The sequence below is a fragment of the Lissotriton helveticus genome, chromosome 8 (assembly GCF_964261635.1).
Source record: "Lissotriton helveticus chromosome 8, aLisHel1.1, whole genome shotgun sequence".
In the NCBI taxonomy this organism is placed as follows: domain Eukaryota; kingdom Metazoa; phylum Chordata; class Amphibia; order Caudata; family Salamandridae; genus Lissotriton; species Lissotriton helveticus.
In genome coordinates this window covers 1,189,532,362-1,189,558,904 of record NC_136069.1, presented here as the reverse complement: position 1 = coordinate 1,189,558,904, position 26,543 = coordinate 1,189,532,362, and the positions used below count along the sequence as shown (strand labels likewise).

Here is a 26,543-nt window from a genome sequence, read left to right as displayed (position 1 = left end):
CCCAGAAGAGAGTTGAGAGAAGCAGCTCCCCTCCACCAGAGCCCTGGTGGAGAACCTCCAACAAATGGTCCGTAGGTATTGGAGTGACCGGGGCGCCCATGCGCAAAATACCAGCGGCCGTAGAAATGGCCCGGACAAAAGCCACACCCGCCTCCAGAGGGGGTCGCTGGGGAGAGAGCAACTCTTCTGCTGCCGAAGGCTGCAAAGTTTGCCGTCTGTCCCAGAGTCCAGCTGGAGGAGGGAACGGCAAGCCCCTGTAGGATGGAAGACCCATGGGTGAGTGAGGGGCCTGAGGGGTCTCCGGAAAAGGCGGAGAAGCCTGTGGGGCATACAGCGAGGTGCGGGAGATAGGGTCCGGGGACTGCGGACGCGGAGACAGCGTAGAGCCCGCCCTGGAAGACGCCGGGGGAAAAGCAACAACGCAGCGTCCAGTCTCCGGTGAAGCGGAGACAAGGAGATGACAAACATCCGGAGAGGAAGCGACCTCCGGAGAAGAGTCAACGACTAGACGCCGGGACAGCGACGTGGAGTCCCCCAGGGATACCGGTGTTTCCTCGATCGATGCCTGAGCGGCCCCCAGAGGCGCTGTGTCGACCTCTGCCACCACGTGCTGCACAGGAAAGGGGCGGGGCCGGAGCTGAATCGGCTAATGAACCGGCGCTGGCTCGACCTCCGAGGAGGCAGCCACCTGCGTAGAGGGCCGAGAGGGATTCGGGGAGGCGTCCCGAGTCCCGGCTTCTGCCCGCGGCGCCGCTAGGGCCGGGGAGGGAAGCCACCGGCGCCGGAAAGGCGTTGGCTCGGTCTCCGGTAAGACAGCCACCTGCCCAGAGGACCGAGAGGTACTCGAGGACGAACCGTGAGTCCCGGCGACCTCCTGCGACACCACAAGGAACCCCGCGGTGCTTTGCAGCGAGGCAGGGGCACCGTGGGTTGACGACCTTGAAGACCTGAAGCCAAACTCATCGGCGCCGCCGGCAAGTCGGCGGAAGGGCCTACGCACGGCGAGGGGTCCGCAGAAGTCTCAGGAAGAGGAGGGGGCCAAAGAAACATGCAGACCCGTAGCGTAGGCTTCCATTTGGGCCCTAGTCGCCCCAACGCCAGGAAACGGTGGATAGGGTGGCGACTGGCGAGGGCTCATGTCCCTGGAGTAATCCGTGCCCTCCGCAGAGCGAGGACAAGGCATCGGTGACAGACTGAGGGACGTACCGGTGGGTATCAAACACCTAGTCTTAATAAACCTGTACTGTTGCCAGTACAGGCTTTATTATGACAAGCACCCAGAGGGCATCTTAGAGGTGCCCCCTGAAAAACCTTCTACTATCTAGTGTGCTGACTGACATTGACCAGCCTGCCACCACAGATGAGTTTCTGACCCCCTGCAGGTGAGAGCCCACACTCTCTGAGGCCAGAAACAATGCCTTCTCCAGAGGAAGTTGTTCACACCTCTTCTAGTAGGATGGCTAGTGATTTAGCATATCAACTCCAGGGGCTTCAAAGCCACTATCGCCTTGGATATGCAACCCCGGCTTCCCCCAGACCTGTGAGATGCCACCCCGTCCTGAGGCCCATTTGGCATCAGGACAGATGTGAAATAAGCTATGCAAGTAGGCATGGTGCACCACCAGGCTTGTGACACCCCTGAGGTGCGTAACCGGATGTGCTCCATGAAAGAAGGATTCCACCACCTTGTTTTTGGTGGAATTACGAACTCACTCTGGGACACCCGAAACCTCCGCTCAGCCAACCTCGCCCTCGCCACAGTTCCTCGTATCCGGAAAACCACCGCCGGTGGCAGATCCTTCTCCTACCTCGCCGCCAAGACCTGGAACGCTCTCCCCACCAGCCTACAACAGACTCAGGACCCGCTGGCCTTCAGAAAACTCCTCAAGACCTGGCTCTTCAATCAGTAGCCCCCCCCCCCCTCCCCCCAGCGCCTTGAGACCCTCACGGGTATGTAGCGCACTTTATAAATGCAGTTATTGATTGATTGATTGTTATGCCCACTCCCCACAGGAAGTGGTCATATAAAAGGTGTAGTGACCCCAGGGGTAAGTAGCCCATTCCTACTACCCTTCACTCTCTTTAACGTCTCTAAATTTAGTGTTTAGGTGGCCTCCTGGCACCAAGGAACTCAGCTTTGTCTGCCTAAAGAAGATGAAGGACAAAGAAGAGCTGAGGAAGTGAGAACTGTGGACCAGCATCTACCTTCGAGCAAAAGCCTGCCTGGCTGCTGCTCTCCTGACAATCACCGACCCTGACTCGTCCAGAAGCGGAACACCCTCCCCAAACCCTTGGAGGGCTTCCCAGCACTTCCTCGACCCCACAGCATCTTCCCTGGTGTGGAAGGAGCCACTCCCTTGCACCAGCAGGCGTCAAATGCAGCTGCTCAGTACACAGGTCTATTGACCGTGGGCCCACCGAGGGAGCAGCACCCCAGCAAAAGGTATTCATACTCTAGGAGGTCGGATCAGTCTCCCAGCCAAGTTTGGAGACGTCAGGAACCCCAGGAGCTGCCCTGCACCAATACCCAAAGTACCAGGGCCAGTTGCAAGCACCAAGGCTTGTTTGTGTTCAGTTGGAACACCACTACCACCAATACGTACCTGCACATTCAAGGACTCTAAGCGCCCGATGTAGGTGGCCCAAATACCAATCGGTAACAGTGAAATTCTGTAAATTTCACCGTTACCAACCGGTATTTAGGCATTCGTGATGTAGGGAAGGATTCGGTATTAAAGAATCGGTAAATACCGATTCCTCAATACCGATTTCTAATTAGACTTGCATTTAAGGAATCGGTAATTCCTTAAAGGCAATGTAGAAAGCACACGAAAGAGTGCTTTTGGGCCTCCGGGAATCAGTAATTACCACCAACTTCATTTTGGTGGTAGTTACCGAATTCCTTAAAAAAAGCACTTTCTTGCTTTTTTTTATGTGCCATGTGGCACACAGCCATGCCCTTAGAGCATGCATGTGTGCCACATGTGCACACATGCACATTTCAGGGGTGCAACAGGGTGTCCTTTGGACACCCTGGCACCCTTGAAATACCTCCCGGTATTACCAATTCGGCTTCACATTCATTCCTATGGGCCTCCAAGCCCATAGGAATGAATGGGTAGGTATTCGTTATTACCGAATTTCAACTACAGATTCGGTAATAACGAATATTAATAATTCAGTATTTTTTACCGAATTCTTACCTACATCTGAAATACCGAATCGGTTAAATTCGGTATTTAGAATTCGGTATTTCACTATTACCTACATCAGGCCCTAAAAGAGGGCAGCTCCACACCAAGAGTGGCCCTGCTGTGTTTCTTTTCCCTACTCTTTAAGAAAACTGAGAACTGTGAGATCCTCTAACTCACCTACTCGCCGGACAAAACTCCTTTGCACCCGAGCTCACCAGCCTGGGCTCATGTAAACCAATGGTGTCACTGTGGTCCAGAGACCCTCAAGAGCTGCAACATTTGATAACGTCTAAAGTACTTACCCAATTCCGATGATATTGGTGTTTAGAATTATATAAAAAAAATATTTTGTTTTTCTAAATTGCACTTGAGTTTCTTCTTAAGTGCATCTCTCCTTTATTGACTGTATGTACAACACATGCTGATAAGCCTAAACTGCTCACACACAGTACCACAAAAGAGAGTAGTTGGGACTATTAATTTAAGCCCCGTAAGCTAATAAGGGTAATCTGGAAATCTACATAGTGTAACTCATTTTGGCGCACTACATAAAAAGCCAGCTTCTTACATGCAGTAATTTCTTACAACATGGAGGCTTCGAGGGGGCGAGCCCTGTTGTCGCATATTCGTTAAGTGTGTATGGGTACCTACTTTCTGGCCTCTGGAGCTCCGTATGGAGCGTGCTCGCTTTTTTTTGTTGAGTGATATAACCTACTTGCCATTTGATCCTAGACACAATATTTAATTTCTACAGACGTTATTTTCTATTGATTTTATTAGATCCATACTTTCATATAAAAGTCATTTTTGTTCTATATAAACACTGAAATCAAATAATTCTTATCCCACTACAATATAACCATTTGTTAACCTTCTTATGCCACAATATAAACCATCTTTATTCCAGTCGGGAGTACATTTTTCTTACACTATACGTCATTTCAGCCAAGATTCTCTACACCTTATTTCCAGAAATTCTAATCTATGTCACATACAGCACTTAAAATCCTGCTGAGTTGATGTTTGCGCAATATAAAAACGTATCAATAAGGGGGCGTGGCTACGGCAGCCAACATGGCGGACGCGGCTTAACTGAGCTCCGTCCCGCCGCTTCAGTTATCCGCCCAAATATCCTTCCTCCCCCACACCTGAGAGCAGTCCAACATTGCGTGGTGCAGTGGAGGGGAAACGACGAGCTCGGAGCGAGTTTGAGTCCAATTGCTGGCTCGGAGAGTGCCGTATCGTCTCCGCGAAGACAGCGGCCTGCCGCAGAGAGAAACGCCGGGACCTCGAGCTCGGAGGTGCCCGGTGGGGAGCGAGAGAGGCGGCGACTTCACAGATGCGTACAAAAAAGAAGTGGTCCGAGTTGCAAATCAATTAGTTTACAGGTTATTCTGTATTACTCCATACAGACAAACACGACATATTCATTTCACTGAATATAACTGAACAATTCAAAAGATGGAATATACAACGTTCAATTTCAAATTGCATTTATTTCTGCAATCGATTATTTCTGTGGTTTGTTCAACATATTGGGTCTCATATATTCAACAGCGTTCAAAGTAATTGTAAAGTCATTACATTTAAAGTGCTCTCAGTGAAGAGGGGAAGGGAAGTGCAAGAAGTTGTGAGGGACTGGGTAAAGGTGGTGTAACATTAAGAACATCGCGTTAAAATCAGAAACGCCTTTACAATCAAGGTATTATAAACGTTCCCAAATTGCATCACACATAGGCTAAGTACATTCTTTTCTTTAAATCCTATGGTGTGTTTCGGTTGGCGTAGTCTACGTTTCGACCCCCATGTGCTATTAAGGGTTATTCATGCCTCATGTTGGGGTCTTCGTCAGGACAGCGGATAGAGAGCATCAATTAACGGTCAACGTCTGTACCGTCGTGTCTTGGGCCTGGGCGTGCTCCTTGAAATTTTGGACAATATTCCTCATGGAAGAATTGAAAACAGCATGTCACATGTAGTTTCCGTGGCCATTCTTTGGGTTCAGTGCACAACACGCACCGTTCTGTTCTGCGTTAATCAGCAGCCGTCAGTACACGTCGCTGCCTCGATGCATCTGCTCCTGCGGCGCCGCTGGGTGGCTTGAGGTCGCGGCAGTGGATTGGGCGACAGCAGCGCTGCCGAGACTGAGGATCGACCGCCGGATTGATTAGAGGCGGAGGCGGCGATCTGGGGGGAAAGCTGTGGCTCAGAAGCGCCCTGGACACGGTGGCTGCCTCCTCCCAGACATTGGAGACTGCTGGCAACCGGGACCGGAGAGCAGGTACAGATACCCCGGCGGTCGCGTTGGACCTGGGCCGGCAAGTGGGCCTCTCTTTGCGGTGGGGCGCGGCGGGAGAGCCCGGGGCCGAGCCTCCTAGACGGACTGCGTGCGTGCAGCTAGAGCGCCGCTGGGGCCCTATTAGCGCTTAATACTCTGTGTGCCATTTTGTGCCCGGGAGATGGGCTCCATGACGTCGCCTCTTCGGCCTTAGGGGTTCAACGCTGGGCCTAGTCATACAGGAGCTGAGGCCCCCTGGCAGACAGCGTAACCACGTGAATACTTGTGGTCCACCTGGGAAGTTACTTGAGACAAGCATTGGGAGTCGGGGATGCGGTCGAGGCCTGGATTGCGGGCGGCCTGCTATTTTGCGCCCAGCTGTCGGGCGCGGTGCAGCTGGCAGACTCCGGAGGACAATATCTGAAAGGGAGGGGGCCTCAGGCGGTGAGAGACCACAACTGCGAAAGACACAGGGAGAATCCCGCCGACAACCAACCATGATCAGAGGCGGGAGCAGTGGCGGTGCCTCGAAACAGGGGACTATAGACAAATTTACTGGCCCGAGTGGGAATTCCGGGGCCTTGGGAGGCCAGCTGGCCCAGGGTCCGGACAACGCGGCGCTCCTGGCGGCGATCACCCAATCCAGGGACACATTGGACGCCAAGATAGGGGCCGCCGGGGCAGATGTCACTCTACTGCGGCAGGACCTGCGGAATGCGGTGGCCCGAATCACGGACGCAGAAGCCCGGATCACTGGAGTGGAGGAAGATATGGTAACCCTGAAGAAAAAAGTGGCCAATATGGAGGGCATTCAGAGGGGCCTGGCACTTCGAGCCGAAGGACGGGCTCGGCGCAAAAACCTGTGGTTTGTTGGCTTTCCGGAAGACTGCGAAAAGGGCAACATGGAGGCGTTTCTTACGGAATGGTTGGAGGGCTGGCTCCCATCGGAGTCGCTCTCCCGCTGCTTTATCATCGAACGGGCCCATAGAGCGCTGACTCAGAAACCGACGGTTGGCGAACGTCCACGGCCGGTAATAGCCAGACTTCTTAACTATCATGATCGAGACACGATTCTGAAACAACCAGCTGTTTCGCGCTACCGGTCGGAGCGCCGTGCGTGGGGGGTAGGTCTTTCCACCTCTGCTGTTCGACGCCAAGGTATTAACCTCCTCGAACAGCCCCACGGGAACAGACTGCGGGGCCCTCCAGGGTTATATTGTAGGGTTCCCCCATAGAGTAGGACCTGTTGGCTTGCTCCCAGATTGACCCAGTGAGGTTGTATCTTTTTAATTTTTCCTTATTATTTTTCACTGTGTAGTACATTTGTTTTGAGGTCCTGAAGAATTGCCATACAGGCATGAAACATGTCGACCTTCTAGAGGGTTGAGTCAGTCCGCTGTCAATCAAACAGTTTCTTTCTCCCCTCTCACCCTTTTAATAAGGGAGTCAGCCACCCGAATAAAATCCGTTGTGGACTGTCTCACCTTCTTTTAAACCTCACTTTCCCTTCACGACTACACCACCACCAGACCCCTCACACGCATACAAACTATTGGCTGGAACAAAAGATCTCCAACAAAGCGCGCCTACGGCGCCCGTCAGACATTGCAGCGCCAGTCTGACGAGGAGCAGGGGACCAATGATGAAGCATGACACCTAGATTTCTGGGTGTGTGAGGTCCCTTAGTTCCAACAAGGGAACTCCCAGTTCCCTGACTATAGTTTAGTTCTGTCTCCATTCTCCCATACCTCCTTTTGATCCCCGGGGAACTCAGTATCCTTCTTTGGTTACACGATTCTGAAACAAGCCCGATTGAAGGAGCCCCTGCTGTACGACAACCAGCGGATCATGATCATCCCGGATTATACAAAACTGGTGCAGCAGCAACGGCAGTCCTTTGTAGCAGCCAAAGCCCGTCTGAGAAATCTTAAAATTCAATATGCTCTACTCTACCCGGCTCACCTGCGGGTGGTCTTTCAGTCACGTACTCACTTCTTTAACTCTCCCGAAGAAGTGTTTGCCTGGACAGACTAAACAGTGCGAGTTAGACCACATACCCCGCCAGCCAGAGACTCAGACTCATCATCCTCGACTATGCCGCCGCGGACTCCCAGACGTTCACGAAGCAGAAGCAACTGGAGGTCTCGCTCTTCGAAACGCTCTCAAACTAAAGGAGGGAATGCAGGAGAGGCTGCAGCATCGGACACTCCGAAGTTTGACCCGTGAGTGGTGAAGGGCTCCGGATCAACCCCTCAATGCTGCGTCCTACGCCACAGTTTTGGCAATGACAGACAATGATGGCCTGGCTGGAGATGAGGTATGCCTCCAGGGGCACCACTACGGTGTGACAAACTATAGACTCAGACATGGGTTGCTGGTAGGGTGGGGAGGGATGGACTAGAAGGCGGACACGTGCCTCAAGTTAGGGGAGGCTTGATCTCTTAGGGGATCGATTGGGGGGTGGTTTTTTTTTGGGGGGGACTGTTGGTGGGGCTCCATTGGGATAGATGATCTCGAGTCTCCCGTTGGGGGCTGGAGATGCTCTATTCCGCGACAGGTACTTCGATGTTGCTGAGGTATAGGGTGGGGGGAGGCCGGGGGATCGAGGACAAGTTGGGGAAATGTTTGTTGAGTGGGAAGAAATGGGGGCGGGGGGGGGAAAGGGACGGAAGACTGGAGGTTGGGGGGGTGAGTTGATGTGCACATGGTTGTCTCGATTGATACTGTTGGTGCGTCCTGGCCCAGAATGCCCGTTGCTGCATGTGCTGCTGCGTTTACGCCTCGATGGCGGTTGAAAACTTTGAGCGGAGGCCCACTGGGGCTTTAATGAAAGTGATGAGCTGGAATGTGAGGGGCATGCTCGATAAGATCAAGAGGGGTGCAGTGTTAAGGCTGGGGAAGAGAGAGAAGGTGGATGTACTTCTAGAAACACACTTGCTAGGTAACAAAGCGCTGGGCCTACAGAGATATGGCTATGATCAGGTCTATCATGCGGGATTTGTATGGGGCTCCCGGGGAGTAGCGATCTTGATGCACCGTAGATTGTCCTACACACATGTGAGGCAGTAGATTGACCCGCAGGGTAGATATGTGTTTATACAAGGAACGATAGGCACTGAGACGCTGATTATTGGAAGTGTTTATGCCCCGCCCCCGTTCCAGTGGCCACTGATAGAGAAACTGTTTGCTGTGTGGGCTGAAATTCCGGAGGGTCTGGCGGTAATCGGAGGGGACTGGAATGTCGTTATGCACTGCCGACTGGATAGGTGCCGGCCAGGGGGGGACCCCATTGCAGATACTCCCACTAAACTGAGCGATATGGTGCGGGGCATGGGCTGGGTAGACACATGGCGACACCGCCACACACACGAACGAGAATACTCCTATGTTTCGGCGGTTCATCACTCGTTTTCGAGACTGGACTACGTCTTTGTCCCTATTGCTGCGGCGGGGAGGGTTGCCTCGGCGTCCATCCTGTCGTGGGGTCTCTCGGACCCCACTCTCCGGTCGTGATAGACGTTATCCTAGACAGGAAGAGACAGCCATTTCGGTGGCGCCTCTCGGCCTGGAACTTGCAGCGAGAGGCCTATCAGCAGCAAATGGGGGCAGCCATTGCTCACTACTGGGAGGAGAACTTGGGCACAGTAGCGGACGCGAGAACAGCTTGGGAGGCCCTGAAAACCACATTGCGTGGAGTTGACATAGCCTGGTGTGCGGCAGCGCGCCGGAAGCGGAAAGAGGAGATAGTGAAAGCAGCTGCGACCGTAGAACAAATGGAGACTCAATGCGGGGCTTCGAGTCGTCGGGAGGAAGTGGGAAAGCTGCTTTTGGCACAGCAATCATACGCATCCCTGCTACTAGATGAAGCTCGGCAAATCTGGCTGCTACCAGAAGTAGAATATACCAATGGGGCGACAAATCCTGTACAATGCTACACCGGCCCTGTCAGAACACGCTTCAAGCGTACGAACTGCCAGGCCTTAAAGACGACACCGGGGCCTCAATCTCTGATCCGAAAGAGCTAGCGGATAGCTTTGCTCGCTATCTCGCAGACCAATACACTCCGCAGGACTCCCTCCCGGCTCTGGACATATACAAATTTGTAGCTGATCTTCCGCCCCGTGCACTCCCAGACGACGTGCGGGAACAGCTTGAGACCCCATTATCGGCGGAGGAAGTAGGTACAGCCCTGGGAGAGCTTAACACCGGCAAAGCCCCCGGGCCGAATGGGTTCCCGAGTGAGTTTTTCAAACGATACCATCTCCAGCTGGGGCCACACTATAGGGCTGCCTTGGAAGCGGTGAGGGAAGATGGCCTCCTGCCAGCAGACTGGAGAAATGCCGAGATTGTAGTGTTCTGCAAACCTGGGCGGCCCCCGGACCGCCACGAGTCCTATCGTCCGATTTCCCTTTTAAATGTTGAGGCCAAAATCTTGGCCAAGGCCCTTGCAAATCGACTGCTTCCGTATATCACGGACCTGGTCCATCCTGACCAGGCCGGCTTCATGCCCCAAAGAGCGACAAGGCACAACATTAGACGCGCACACGTGGCAGTAGAGGCGATAGTTAAAACAGGAGATCAAGCGGCGCTGCTACTGGCAGATATCGATAAGGCCTTTGACTCCCTTAGCTGGACCTATCTGTTCGCGCTTCTTCCGCGGTTAAACCTAGGGCCGCATTTTCTGTCGTATATTCGGCTGCTGTACACCGACCTGACAGCCACAGTGAGAGTGGCGGGGGAGACGTCAAGGACCTTCCCAATAGGGCGGGGCACCAGACAGGGGTGCCCCCTCTCGCCTACCTGTTCGCTCTGGATATAGAGCTGTTAGCTGCGTGGGTCCGGATAGATGCGCAGCTGCGGGGCTTCGAATGGAAAACGGGACCACCAGATAGGATCGCACTATGGGGCCGATTATGATGGCGGACGGACCGGAGTCCGTCCGCCACCATAGAGTAGGAGGGACCGTCCGCAGGGGCTGCGGCGGTCCCTCCGTGCAAATTAGGATGTGACCGCCACCCTGGCGGTCACATCCTGTATTTTTATCATTGCGGCGGGTGCTGCTTGAAGCAGCACCCTCCGCAATGATAAAAATGTAAGTTGTGCATTTGCATGCACAAAGCGGCAGGCACCGCGCGGTGCCTGCGGCTTTGTGCAGGCAAATGTAGGGGGGTACCATAGGTACCCCCCTTGTGCACCCCCCACCCTCCCTTCACCCCTGGGGGCCCGCAACGGGCCCCCAAACAAAAATCCGTATGCCGTTGCACGGCGGAAATGCCGCTGTGTAAAGGAATGTTCCTCAAGACATCCTAATATGGCTGGCGGTGTCTGATAGACACCGCCATCCAGTGCTTATCCGCCTCGGACGGGAGGCGACCGCGGCGGAATAGCTGCGGACTGAAAAACAATCCCCCAGCCATCCTAATCTGGCGGGGGGTCTTTTTCAGTCCACGGCGGTTTTCCCGCATCCTCCGGGCCAGCAGTGGCTTCCGCCGGCCCGGAGGATGCGGGAAAACCGCCATCATAATCGGGCCCTATATGCGGACGATGTTCTGTTCTTTCTTACGGATGTGAACCGCTCCGGGCCACGAGTCCTTGAGATTATGAGAATCTTTGGGGAAGTATCGGGGGTGTACCTGAATTTACGGAAGTCCACACTCTGGATGCTGGGTGATCGCACCGGGATTGGTGCATGGGCATCGGTGCTGCAGCAGGCATCTGGGGGTCTCAAATACCTAGGGGTGTTTTTGACAGTCTCACCGGCTATTGCTTGGGAACGTAATATCGTTCCGGTGTCGGATAAGGTACGACAGGAGATGAAATGCTGGTCCCGAATGCCCCTCAATATCTACGGCAGGTCAGCTATATTTAAAATGGTTGCCCTCCCTCGCATGCTTTACCAGCTGCAGAACCACCAGTACCCGATTCAATCGCTATGGTTTATACAGGTTAACTCCGCTTTAAGTCAATTTTTGTGGGCCGGGGGAGTGTCGAGAGTGGCCTTGCGTACATGTTTTTTGTCTACTTATTGTGGGGGATTAGCGACATCGGATATGTTGTCCTATTATCAGGCGGCACACCTCGTGGTTTTAAATGATTGGTGGTATGGGGACAGGGGGGACCCGGCCTACGCCCTTGAGCGGTATCTGATGGACCCAATTACACTGCACACCATCTTGTACTCAGCACAGTTGAAAAAGGGGCTGCCAAGCGCCACGCAGGTGGTTTTTCAACGTTGGCGACAAGCATCGTATGGGATGGTGGGGGAAGCTGACGAGGGAAACCCCACTTTGGCACAATGGGCAGCTGCCGGCACTGGCGTCGTTGCAGGGCTTCGGAGGCTGGGACTCGATAGGAATTTCTACACTGGGACACGTCATGAAGGGCACCACGCTGAAGTCTTTTCAGGAACTTAGCGATGAATTCAGTATGCCCCGCACACAGTTCTTTAGATATCTGCAGTTCAGGCATGCCCTTACGCCCAAGCTGGAAGGATTAGATACCTTGCCAGATTTCAGCCCGATAGAAGCAAAAGTGTTCATGGGAGACCTGGGGGAAAAGAAAATATCCCGTATATACCAGACACTAGTTACACATTGCTCTTCTGATCTGCAGTCCCTGTGGGATCGATGGGTGAATGATGTGGGGGACCTGGAGGAGGAAGACTGGCGTGAAGCCCTTGAATCCCCCAGGGGGGCGGCCATCGCTGTGCGCCTACGCCTGATACAGTTCAAGTACTTACACCGCACCTACTATACCAGAGAGAGATTGTGGAAGGCTGTCATGATTGAGTCCCCAGCATGCTTGAGGTGCAGTGGTGAGACGGGTGACCTCATGCATATGGTGTGGGGCTGTAGTGGCCTGGTGAGGTTTTGGGCTGGAGTATGGAATTGTCTGTCGGAGGTGTTGGGATGGGACCACCCCCGTACTCCAAAGTTGGGGTTGCTGCACGTCCTGGAAGGGGTGGGAGGTAATATCTACAAAAGACACTTGCTCCTGCTGGGCCTCACGGTGGCGAAAAGGGACATTGCTCAGGCCTGAAAGGACCCCAGGGTTCCCACGGTGGTTGGATGGAAAAAAGGTCTTGACTTTTGTATGGGTATGGAACGACCAGTGTTCGAGGCTGTCCCTGGAAACACTACTAAATATGGAAAAGGTGGGTGGACTACAGAGGCTTATGGCTTGCGCCCCCAGCGCCGGCGGGGATCGTGGAGGAGCAGTTGTGATGGGCACATAGAGGCCATGATGTATACACTGTTTTGTATATAACTATTCCATATGGTATCGGAGAGACGTTGTGCACCGGGGGGGGGGAAGGGGGAGGGGGACACTGGGGTAGTTGGGGGACAAGGGGGGAAATGGAGGGTAGTTTATTTTCTTGACAAATACATCGCTGATTTTGATGTAATGTACTTGCTACAGCCTCTACGGGGTTCGGAGTGCTGTGTCTTACATGCAATTCCTTAATAAAAAAAAAAGTTTTGAAAAAAAAACAAAAAAAAAAACTTATCAATAAAATAGAATTCTCTTGTTTGTTACCATAAACCTTAAAATCTTTTAAGCAACAATAAGGAAAGATTGTATAATGTATTAGCTTGGCAGTGAATAAATTGGCCCAATCATATAAAATAGAATATGAACTGGCATCAAAAACAACTAAGTAAATTTGTTATTAGTCCTGTGTACATATTAATTAAAATATTATTTTTTGTGGTTTTTTTGTGCAGAAATAAACATTTTAATTGTACCTGTATTCCCAAAAGCAAAATTCCCAGAATTAGTCGAAGCCAAATCTGCAAATGACTGACCAGTTGATGAACTAAATCCATACTGGTCAAAGTTTTCCAGACCTAAAAATAACAATAAAAAATATTACGTGAAAACATATCACAAAAACGTTGTGAATAGAAAACATAATTTCACATTCTCATATTCAACCCTAGATCAACTAAATTGAAAATAAAAAAGTTTTTCATTTGTAGTAATATGCAGATATTTCCAGGGTTCAATATATATAAAACTAGTGTAGTTATCATTTTATTCTTGGGAGATAGTAATGTACTTCCTTAACTATCTTCTCCACGAGCATACGATATGAGTAGGCTGCTGTAAAGTGAGCCCTGTCGATGGGTGAAGTCACTTTGAACGAAATCCTTGGCTTAAGTTTAGATGCAGAGGTCAGCTGTAAATCTGCAGGAACAAGCATTAGCAAAGACCACAGGGTTGATGTTTGTATGGTATGAAAAGGATTGGTGTCACTACAACGCGTTTTTTTACAACGCATTCCGTTACATCGGAATTTTTACAACGCAGGATCCATTACATCGGATGCCATTACAACGCATGGCATTAAATAGCAGATGCTATTACAACGCATGGCATTACATCGTAAGTATAGGTAAGTATACCTTTTAAAAAAAAATGTAATTAAGTTAATTTAATTAATTTAATTTAATTAATTAAAATACATTTTAAAATAGTAATTAATTTAATTTAATAAATTTAAATCTATTTATTTAATTTAATTTTAATAAAAATTGTAATTAATTTTAATTAATTAATATAATGAAATAATTTAATTTAAATATTTTTAAAACTGTAATTAAATTAAATTAATTAAAATAATTAATTTAATTAAATTAATTTAATTAAAAAATGTAATTAATATAATATAATTAATTTAATTTAATAAATATATTTTAATTAATTTATAAATGGTAAATATAATTTAATTAGCCCTAAGCACAAACCCAACCCTGAACCCTAAAACACCCCTGTACCCCAAAACCCAAACCCAACCCTAAAACCTAAAAACACCCCTGTACCCCAAAACCCAAACCCTGCCCTGAAACCTAAAAACACCCCTGTACCCCAAAACCCAAACCCTACCCTGAAACCAAAAAACACCCCTGTACCCCAAAACCCAAACCTGAAACCAAAAAACACCCCTGTACCCCAAAACCCAAACCTGAAACCTAAAAACACCCCTGTACCCCAAAACCCAAACCCTACCCTGAAACCTAAAAACACCCCTGTACCCCAAAACCCAAACCCTACCCTGAAACCTAAAAACACCCCTGTACCCCAAAACCCAAACCCTACCCTGAAACCTAAAAACACCCCTGTACCCCAAAACCCAAACCCTACCCTGAACCCTAAAACACCCCTGTACCCCAAAACCCAAACCCAGCCCTGAAACCTAAAAACACCCCTGTACCCCAAAACCCAAACCCTGCCCTGAAACCTAAAAACACCCCTGTACCCCAAAACCCAAACCCTACCCTGAAACCTAAAAACACCCCTGTACCCCAAAACCCAAACCCTGCCCTGAAACCTAAAAACACCCCTGTACCCCAAAACCCAAACCCTGCCCTGAAACCTAAAAACACCCCTGTACCCCAAAACCCAAACCCTACCCTGAAACCTAAAAACACCCCTGTACCCCAAAACCCCAAAACACCCCTGTACCCCAAACCCCAAACCCTACCCTGAAACCTAAAAACACCCCTGTACCCCAAAACCCAAACCCTACCCTGAAACCTAAAAACACCCCTGTACCCCAAAACCCAAACCCTACCCTGAAACCTAAAAACACCCCTGTACACCTGTACTTATTTTAAAAATTACTTTAATTAATATAATAAATAATAAATTAATATTAAAAAACATAAATAAATATATTTAATTATAATTAATATTAATAAAATTAAAAAAAATTAAATACTTACCTATACTTACGCTGTAATGCCATGCGTTGTAATAGCATCTGCTATGTAATGCCATGCGTTGTAATGGCATCCGATGTAATGGATCCTGCGTTGTAAAAGTTCCGTTGTAAAAGACTCCCGTTGTAAAAGTTGCGATGTAACGGTGTATCACCTATGAAACATATTTGTTCTACCAATGCTATTTGGGGGCGGTCACAGACATAAACATATGAAATATGGATGCAATCGAAAATCAAGCAATCTTTTTTCTGCAGCATCCATTAATCAGATGCTTTTGTCAGAGCCATCTACCACGTGTTACAGATTGAGTTCAGATGTAATATTGTAATGCGTTCCAACAGAGTAGGATGCAAACACAGAAAAAAAAACAGCCAATAGACTGTGAGAATAAAAGACCTTTTCAGGATATGACTGTCAAGGTCTCAAGGCAATGGTTGACGGTTCTGGAGTAAAAGAAGGCAATGCCGGGAAGACTTCAAAATAAGTTTAGGACAATGGTGCCCCACAAATTGCACAAGAATGTCAAACCTAAAAATAGAAGTGACACTGGGAGACAATGAAGCAAATATTAATCATTTGACTGGATTAAGTGCATTGTGCAATGGGTTATGTGCAACAAAAGTGAAAATGAAGAAGCAATGCTGTTGAAACCCATTATCACTAAGTAACTAAGAAAACTGAAAGACATACTTGTTTGACTTGGGTAATAATGAGGAAAAATTAACCTTTTTAACATTCTTTTACTTTTGTTAGTTATGTACAGTGTATACTTTGAAAAACTATTGGGGTAAGGTTTAGAACTAAAATTGGGTTAGGGTATAGAGGTACGCAAATAATTTGGGTTAAGATTACAGTTTGGGTGTGGAGATGTTTTATTTTCAGGGCTGGGTCATGTTCATGGTTCGATATATGGTTAAGGCTTCAATTAAATTTAGGCTGAGCACTGTAGTTAGGTTTGTAGTTTGAGTAATTGTTATGCATGCGTGGGGAAGGTTTTACATGAGAATTACAACTGTGATTAGGGATTGCAAACTGCAAAGGAATATGCTCTGTTTCTTGAGGCCTACCTCATATTCTCAAGGTGTAGTGTGCACATAATATAATGTTAATACAAATCTTTGAAAAAATATCAACTTTGGAGAACAGACACATGAGGCAATGACCTTTTATTTCCAGAGTTGAAAGCTTCCAATTACAAGAAGCAATAAATAAGAACGGTAACTTTGGAATGAACTTACCCTAGTCCGTTGGCTGGATGCGGAAGAAAACTGGGAAAAGAGGTTGATGACTAGGAGGGGGGAATCCGGTCGACTGCTGGATTTTTCTAATGGAGAGTGCGACGATCTCAAAAGATGTCCCATACATAGTCCAACAGACAATGATAATATGGCAACTTTTCATCAAGACAGTACTGAAACAGGCCCCATTCCACTGAGAACTCCCGGTTTGGATACAGATGCGGATTAGATAAATGATAGACAATTTCTCATTCAAAGAATGGCAAGAGGGCTGGTATACCCTATTCGGGGATTTAGAACCCTGGATGCAGCCTACTGCCAAACAATGATAGAAATACATTTTTTGGTACGTTGGAAATATTGGCAGCAGTTTATTTAAAGTTTGATTTACAGCACCTGCCCCATATCGATATTTTATTAGGGGCCATAAATCATCCTCGAAAGGCGTACCATAAATCATTGTTACATTTTTATGACCCAGCCGAGGCCATAAATCATTTGCGACAGACCTTCATAAATCAGTTTGAAATTTTTATGATGCACCAAATTGGAAAGTTTATAAATCACTTCTGCCTCATTGCCTTGTCACCACCTGCCAATCATAAATCAATCCAACATTTTGTGATCAACTAGTTTTTGCGTTGGCATTTCTCCTTGCGTGTGTGTCTATGGGGGACGGTACGCCTACCTTTGATGGTTAGTTGTGTCCTGCCCTCCGCCTAACCTGGGCTGAGAGTGGCGTGTTTCACATAGCCCCTCCATTGACTGTCTTACCCTGCCATAGGGCATCCTAAGGTAGTCCCGCCACCCTGCTGTGTCGAGTATGGCCTCCTCCATCATCCTTGTGTTCCTTTCCGCACCTCTTCAGCTCAGCCCTGCCTGTGACATTTCCAGGGCGCACGCCTTTTTAGGCGTGGGTGGGTCTCATCGCCGCACGGCTGCCCTGCTGAAAGTGGGGGGTCCTGGCCACAGCATCCCTTTTTAAACCATTCAAGCCCCCTCAGGGGTAGATTCAAATGTACACCAGGTCTCCCATTAGCTGTTGGTGTTTTGTGCCATTTCTCCACAGTTTGGCACTTCTTGCACCCCTTGCCTCTCCTCTTGGCCTAAGGTGCCATTTCCTGGGACGATTGCATTTTTTGCAAGCATGCTACGGCGGCTGTGCTATTTTCCCCGAGTCTTGGTAGGGTTTCTGCTCTGGCTCTCTAGCCCCCTGTGGGTAAGGGCCTTGTCTCTTCCACAGTGTGTCATTCTGTGTGAGAATGGGCTTTATGTATCTGTCGATCTTGCATTGCTGTGTTGTACCCTGGGCCCTTTTGTTGATTATTGTGCCGGCCCTCGGTTGCCCCCACCTGATGAAATCCCGGTTCCATTCATCCACGCTTTCAAACCTTCAAGGCATTGGCGGCGGGAGAGGAAACAGCCCGACCCGAGCCATTTGAAAAGTTTCAGAGCCCCCAACACTTCCCCTCGACCCACTGCAAGTTTCCAGGAACTGGTGCTGAAGAGTCCACGTGGCAGTTAAGGGTTGCTCTTCAGATAAGTATTAAAGCACATGTTCTCTGCTTAAAGATCTAGCCCACAGGACTATCCCTTCATTCTCTTTAACATATCTTTGCTGCTCTTACATCACAAGGCCTCCGCGCAACCCTACAGCAGGGCCCTACCACTACAACAGAAAGGGACATGCCTTGGGGCGATACCTTGCATGCAATGTTAAAGGCAGTGAGGTCTTCAGCACTGATTCGGTGATTCATTACAGCACTGTCAGAGGCCGGGAAACAAGGCACGCCTCCTTGCCTTGGTCTATCAACAGTCAAAGGAGGGCCACAAAGGCAGATGGGATGAAACCAGGTATTCCCAATGTTATGTGGGGTCCATGTGAAGACCTGTGCTTTCCTCCACATGGACAGAGTGAAATCACACCTTCCCTGGTGTTGAGCGCAGGCCCAATGCACTTGGTCAGGGTCCTCATGGCCCAAAGGAGTAGCTCCGCTCACTGCTGGTGGTCACCCGCCTCCTCAATCACCTTTCGCAGGCACTCCGCCAGATCCTCTCCCAGTTCCGCCCGTGGCCTAGACCAGGTTACAACACCAGCAGTTCTATGGTGTCATTGTGCTATCTCTTTGGTAGAGGAACACCTCGGAAGCCTGGGAGGAAGTCCACCATCAATTTAAAATGCTTGAAGGTAGAATTCTGAAGCTTTTAGTTTGGCAGGATCAGCACAGAGCTAAAGTGCATGCGCCATCATTGCCGTCCGGCCATGTCCCCACAAAACTAAGACTAACCTGATCTTCCGATGCCCAGACCCTTGCTGTCATTTCAAGTCAAAATGCCATTAAACAGGTCTGATATTTTCAGGCTGCAATGAGCTATCAGATGCACAAAGCACTTTGCCCAGGCCAGACATAGCACACTATATTGTATTACTGAACTCTGAACCCTTTCATTAGCAACTACATTTTGAAAGGTATTAAGAGAATATTTGTTCTTCTTTACCATGAAGGTCTGAGGGAGATATGTCCAATCTATGTGAAGAAGGGCTGGACCTGCACTAGATTTTTAAGTTACTCTGACTCTGTAAACAATGCCCATTCACATTCATTGTATTGAATATAAGTTATGGGCATAGCCTGAAAATCAGCCATGGATAGAGCCATCCTAGACCTATGTTTGGGACCACCGTCTCAAGATATGCAGAAGCTGCAGGTGGCTTTAATCTTCAACGGTAAAGTGATCTTATTAAACGGTTGTAGTAGTAGTAGGGATGTGCATCTTTTCCAGGTCTGCACAAGTGGACCACTACTGAGGAAAAGCATTTTGTAAATATTCTCCACACACACCTAAAGTTGAGCAGTTGTACTCCTTGATTTATGGCTTTCAACATTTCTCGCCGTTCTATAATTTGCTGCAGGGTTACTATGAAAACCTGGTTCCGGTGTCCCACTGCAGTCAGAGATTACTTTGTTCCAAATGTAACAACTGGAGTCCTGTGCTTAAAGAGGTTTGCCAGGCTAGTCTACCTAAAACTGGATACACAAGTACTCCTTTTTAAAACTTTTCTCGGTCAGGGCAATAAGGCAGAGCAGTCCAAGACTTTCTCATGGGGATAAGGTAGTATGATAGAAGTTGTAATTTAAAGTCAAATGTTTGTGTTGCCACATTTAAAAACACATTAATTTTGGGTACAGCAGATTAATAGGTTACAATACACCTGAAACACTTTGGACTAAAAAAGCATTACCCTAACCCCACCCCGAGAACAAGGTACCCGCTCAAATCGGGCAGGTAAAACTGCCCTTTTTGACGTGCAAGTATGTTGTCCAGTGGTCAGGCACTGTTAAATGGAGTCTAATTAGTCTCTGGCTAGTTATAGTAGGCCAATAGCCATTTCTGGTGTTAGCACACCAGAATGCTCACTGACTATGGCACGGAGGGGCTGTAAGAAGAGATTCACAAGTTAAAAGAAATCCTGATGGCAGGAGTGCCAACAGACTCATTGTTATCGGTGCTGGCCATCAACAACAGCATGGAAAACTGGAGACAAGATACCTTTTGTGATGTGAATGAGGGTTGCAAATGCATACAACTCAGGAACACAATTTCCTACAAGGGTATTATCAACTGTTGTGGACTCAAGGTGACCCACTCTCTGTTATTATTAGAATCCCCACATCAAGGAGTGAAGTTTAGGGAATGATCGAACCCTTTGAAAACAACGGAAAGCCTCTGGCAGCACTGATGTGGTCAGGGATGAAGAAACCTAACTCTAATGTCTGCAACAAGCAACAACTCTTCCCCTAGGCCCTGATGGCTAAATGCAGGAGCAAATGGAGGATGCTAAGACTATTTCCTCAACAGCAGCTATGGCGATATGGAGGAGCATAGTATAACAAAGGCTTCCACTGGCCCTCACATTCTGCTAGTCTCTAAGATTGGTTGGCAAATGGTCTTTCCCCATGAAAGATGCAGTACAGCACCATCTTCAACAAGAAGGGAGGGTATGCTTCTCGAAGGTCTGTCAGAGGTGCATTCTGACCTGGATCTTGGTCAAGGCACATTCTTAGCGCAGAAGAAAGGTAGCAATCAGAAAGACTTAACTCGTGGACCACAACCCTTTGACTACACTGGTCTTCAGATTTGCTCTTGGATGAGAGATTGTGGAACCAAGCACTAGTCTCAAGACCAAATACTTAAGTCTTTACCAAATAAATCATCTGCAACCCTTTGGGGGTGGCTCCTCCAATCCCACAGGGCCCTGGCCAGTGCATGATTGAGACATGCAAGGGTTGTGTTCATATGGAGACTCTTCGGTTGGCTCAGGTACAATGTGATCTGCACCAGCTTGTTAACCCTCTTTTCTACATGTGTTTGCTTAAAAGCCTTAACTAATCTTGACTTACTTGAAAAAAGAAATACTTTTACTCCGGTTGACTAAACAAATCCTTCCAAAGCCAGTAGGCTATACAGAAATCTAGTGCCTATATGACAGCCTCAGTGGGGGGCATACCGGTTACCTTACTGAAGAACTCCACAGGAATCAATATGCAAATTAAGAAATAGTTATATTAACAAGCACTGTACACAAGTTAGTGCATTGCTTTGGTCTTGAATGCTTAATGACCTCAAAGGCAGAGAATATGTCTCCAGGCTCATTCAATGCACTGAAACAAAGCAGCGGAGCAACTGGGCCCACAAATGGAACTGACTTCTGTTGTCACCAATAGAAGTGGAAAACGAATTGGTCCTAGTGCAACTGCAAACAATATTCATATTAAGGGACAGAGTAAGGAAGATTAACGCAGTGCTTTGATAGTAGACTGGACATTAGTACTGGTACGAGAGGAAAAAAAGCACAACAGAGTAGGTTGAGTTCACAGTGGATTCATAAAAAACTTAACAGGCAGAGTCAATGTTTCATAAATAATTTCAGAAGACAATAGCTAAGGAAGAACATTCACACCATAGCATGTCACAAGTATGTCTTCAGTCTTGCAACATTTGAGATTTCACACACATACATATATCAAGCCTACAGCATACCTCTAAACGTGGAATCTGGATTCTGGAATTTGGTCGACAAAGCCTCAGGCGCATTATTTGCACGGAGAAATGTTTGTAAATTTTCAGTGTTGGAATCTTCTTCCTCCTTAAATGAGATGGTTGGTTTTGGAGCTTCTAATTTAAATGGGTATGTTGTATCAGTTGAACTTGAAACCTCTTCCTGGCGACTCTCCTGAAACATTTTACATTAAACATACATCAAAATTTCTGAGTAAAAATAATAACTAACAATAACTCTCATTCTGTAAACACAGCACAGAGCATGAACTATCCCATGTCATAATTAAGGAATCCATCATTATACGTCTTCACACAGAAAGTTCATTTCTAGAACTTCTTGGAAGTAAGATTTCTTACAGTTACTCACTGTACACTTAACATCATGAATGACTATACGGTCTCTCTGCTATGAATACAGTATTAAGATAACCCATTTCCATAGTGAAATAATTTTACTGTGTTTTTGTTATGGCAAGTAACTAACTGTATACTTTTCCACTAGTGTGCTTCTGAAGAATTGAAGAAAAGCCACTGGATTCAAACCTTACCTTTTTGATTGCATTTATATAGTATTGTAAGTTGTCCTAAAACCCTATAATTTGTGATGTGGGATACCAGGTTGGTAGCTTTTCATTTTTGCTTTCGATCAAGTTGTAGAATACAATATGTAGGAAGCTGAATCTGTATATACTATACCAAAGTGAGGTTTAGTGTGTACAGAGTCCAGTGGAACCCCAAAGGTAGGCAGAGGTAAGGTTAGATAACCCCTCACTCTCTGTTTGTGGTAGTGTGGTCGAGCAGTAAGGCAGTATCAGAGGACAGTGTTAGGCATTTGTTGAACACACTCAGTTACCAAATGAATTCACACAATCAAAGACTGAACTTCATACCCATTGTTTTATGTATAAAAATATTCTTTTAGTTATTTTATTTTCTAGAACCAAGCAAGCCTGGCACAGGTAAGTGATTAGTACATTGCAGTAAATATACAGTTGTTATACAGTTTGAATTTATAATAGTATATGCACTTTCTTTTGACTTACAGTATGGGTTCAGAGACAGGCAATACTTTTTAAATGCAGTACATAGATTTGAATGGGCTTTTCAGTAAGATTACAGGTAAGTTACCTTTGAGATTACTTTTCTTACACAGAGTAGTATACCTGGATACTACTCTGAAACATTTCCCATAAACAGGTACATCAAATCGTTTTGGTTAAACAGTACAACTTTAAAGAATTTCTTAAGGTTTTCAAACTCCACACAGAAACTTTTCACAGAAAAAACAGTCAATGTTATCCTATGGAGAAAAATAGTGTTATTGGCTTTGAGGTAAGTATTTGATAGTGGGAGTTATGGTTCTGGGGGTAGACTCAGGGGTCCTCCGGGATCAAGGATGCACTCTAGATACACCCTCAGCGGCACTAGGGCGGCTGGGTGCAGAGTGCTAAGGCCCTATGTTATCCAATGGGGGATAGGGGGCCGCCGGTTGGTGGCTGCTGACGAGCAGGCCACTGGGTTGTGGGAGCAAAGCTCCTGGACTTAAGCTCAAGGCAAATGGGGGTTTAGGCCAGCACAAAAGTTGCACCCTCAGCCGCACTGGGGCGGCTGGGTGCAGAGTGCTGTTTTGGGGTCGAAAGCCCTGTAGCTTTCAATCTGGAATCTCCGGTTTTCAAAAGCACTGCAGGCTTGGGGACAAAGGTCTTCTGGGTGCGACCACCACTTTGAAAGGTAAGTTGGGGTTGGCAAGGCACCGTCTGTTTGGCCACCCAAGGTTTAGGGGCGTCGGGTGCAGGGGTGACTTTTGGCGTCAGATCTTCTTACCAGCTCCTGGTCGCGGTTGGGGGAACCTTCTGGATTTAGGCTGCAGACGTTGGCTGGAGGCAGGTCAGGGTTCACCAGATCTCGGGTCAGGCTCGTGGTGGTTGCCAACACGAACTCGGGCCGTGGGCAGCGGATGCAGAGTGGTGCGGTTTCGTGGTTTCCGGCTGGGTCCAGAGATTGCAGATGAACAAATCCAGTGTTCACGGAGACAAAGTCTTTGGGGTTGAAGGCAGGCAGGTCCTCCGGGGTTTTTGAGGTTGCTGGCTGCAGGACACACCGGAATTTCGCAGGAGCAGGTTTGAGGTGGAGACAGGGCAGTAGGGGTAGGGCCAAGTCAGTGGGTGTCTTCCTCTTGTTAGTTTCTGCACGGCTATTCGGTCCTCCTTCTTCTTGTAGTTTCTTCTTGTCTGAGGAAGCAAGGCTCAGGGGTCCCCTAAATACTAGATTTAGGGGCATTACAGGTAGGTAAAAGGTAGGGACAAATGGGGGGGGAGGGGGGGAGAGGGGCAGAGCCTGTCCCTGGTTGGCTGAGTCCCCCCTATCGGCAAGATGGCGGGGCTGAGAGTTGTGCTTCACCTCGCTGGCAGAGGTGGACACCTCTCTTCCTCACTTGTTTTTCCCCCTGGTTCTCCCCCCAAAGTTGGGGTCAGAACCAGTGGGGACCTGTTGCTGAAAGCAGCAAGTCGCATGGGGAAGCTTACAAAGGTAGCAAGCCTTTGAAGCTTACCTTTCGTGAACCCTGCCCATCCTGGACGAAGGAGGCTTGGCACCTCGTCCCAGGATGTGCATTGTTTCAGGCCCCAGAGAGCAGTAGGCTCTTGAGCGAGGGGTCCAGAAACATGTCTGGTGGTGGCAGCTGAAAGCAGCCACTCAGCCTGGACCCTAGTGGTTAGTTAGTTTTCAGGGGGCATCTCTAAGATGCCCTCTGTGTGCATGTTTCATTACATTCCACACTGGCATCAGTGTGGGTTTAATGTGCTGAGAGCTGAGAAGTTTGATACCAAATTTCTCAGTTTTCAGTGTAGCCATTATGGTGCCGTGGAGTTCTTAATGACAAGCTCCCAGCACCATATACTCTTACTGGCAGAACTGGTATAGGGCACCCAGCTGGAGGGGTGACTGATCTATGCCAGGGGAGTGGGTTGTAGGCACGGGACACAGGGATGTGTGCCATGTCGACTTCACTTTGTTCTGCACCATAACAAGCAGCCTGCAAAGGCAGTGTGTGAGTGTGAAGGAACAGGACCTCTAAGGGTGGCACAATAAGTGCTGCAGCCCTTAGAAGTCTTTCCTGGTCACAGTGCCCTGGGTAACTGTGGTACCATTTACTAGGGGCTGACCTCTGGCTAGAGATGCCAATTGGGTTAGTTTTGGGGAAAGGACACAGGCCCTGGGAACCTGATTGGCAGTGACCTAGGGCACATCAAGTCAAAGTGCATTAGCAGTGTTGCAAACATTGTGTTGGGGAATGGGTACTGCTACTGCAACAGAAACCCACTTTCCTACACAATAATCCTCAGAACCTGTGCACAACCAATGTACAACAGATACCTTTCCACTTTGCAACCTTGTGACTTTCACTTTTAAACCAGTTTGTCTGAGGTGTTTGATGTGAAATCCTGTCATGAAAAATCACATCTTTACAGATTGTTTGAGGTAACAGGACTATTAGAAAGCATTTTACTCAGCAACAAAAAATTCAATGGGTGACACACACACTCCAAACAAATATAACAAGCCAATGTTTGTCTTCTCAAGCTGGTGGCGGCTGGTGGAGAAACTGAAAAGTTAAGGCAGTGGAGCCTTGCAAAACAAATATTTTCTCTTAGCTGTCAAGCTCAACACAGAATTCACCCATCAGATCTTGCAACCTGTGCAGATGCACAAGTTACTACTTGCGTAACGATATATCTGTAAGAGACATTAGTTAGTGATAGATTCCTTACCTTAGAATATCCCCAGGCGTCAGACTGGATCCGGAAATTATTTGCATAGCAGTACCCATGCGCGTCGGTATGCATCGTCCGCGGCTCCGCGTCCGTCGTTGTGGGCGCCGTGATGACGTCTGAGTACTTAGACGCCGCCTCCGCGTGCTGACGTCAGTTCTTCTTTTTTCCGCGCCAGCTAGCGCCGATCTGGTAAAAGTTGTACCCTAGTCACTTTTTGACTAACCTTTTGAGATCCTTTTTGATCTATTTTCGAAGTCTATTCGACTCCGACGGTGCCGGTAGGGATGCCCGGGTTCAAGCCCTGCGCCGACTGCAACCGAATGATGTCGGTCACTGACCCCCATCACCGGTGTCTTCACTGTCTGGGCCCAGACCACGACGACAAGTCTTGCTCCGACTGCCGGGCCCTGACGTCTAAGGCTAGACGGGAGCGATCCCGTAAGCAACTCGAGCTTCGGCAGTCCGCCCCGTGCCGCTTGAGGTCCCGGTCCGAAAGGAGGTCGAGGGACCGGTCGCGGGTTCCATTTTCCATTTTCATTTTCCAATTCCATTTTCCATTACTATACTACAAACAGCTTTCACTAAATAGCAAAACACTTCCTGATGAGGAGCATTCTTAATGCCCAGAGTGCAGCCATATCCCTGAGAGGGCAATATTCAAATGGCTGAATTATCTCGTCTTTGAGACAATCTGCTAAGTTCAGTAGGGTGGGGCTAAAGTGAAAAGTACTGTAGCCATCTCTGATGGTCACCCCCCTCCATCCTCTATCTTCTGATTTGACGAGTAAGAGCGGCAACAACCATGGTGGTCCCACCCATTCTGGTGCATTGAAGATTGACGTTATTTTTTAGGGCTTCGATTTTCAGATCACCAGTGAAATAAATGGAATTGCACAACAGCACACATTACAAGGTATTTCATTGTAATCCATTTTGCAGGTACATATACCCGAAGTACTCAAAACTTACTAGTTCATCTTAAAACAGTGCTTTGCCAACATTTCTGTCATTATTGTAGAAAGAAACATAGTCTTTCACCTGAGCAGGGTGGGGGTGCTGAAACAATTCATTCAAGTGCCTTTGGCTGTTGCGGTATATGCAACAGCCTCAATTTGTGTTTTTTGTATGAGTACATTTGGGAACTGTACTGAAAGTATGTTTATTTTGGCATTCTTATGGAAACTCACTAAGGCTTATGAAAGAGCATTTTCTCAAGAAGCATCCCAATTCCACTTGTTAACCCTGCTTCTTATTTTATGTCATGTACTGGT

General features: G+C 48.1%; 1 protein-coding gene across 1 annotated transcript in view; it reads right to left on the bottom strand.

The window, feature by feature from the left end:
* LOC144773228 (E3 SUMO-protein ligase RanBP2-like) overlaps window positions 1-26,543 on the bottom strand; it is a 559,200-nt gene that overhangs the window by 71,427 nt on the left and 461,230 nt on the right. Inside the window, exons 24-25 of the mRNA XM_078658126.1 lie at window positions 21,479-21,671; window positions 13,218-13,319 (exon numbers count right to left, since the gene is read on the bottom strand). Of these exons, the coding sequence (XP_078514252.1) occupies window positions 13,218-13,319; window positions 21,479-21,671 (295 nt within the window). The remainder of the gene's footprint in view (window positions 1-13,217; window positions 13,320-21,478; window positions 21,672-26,543) is intronic.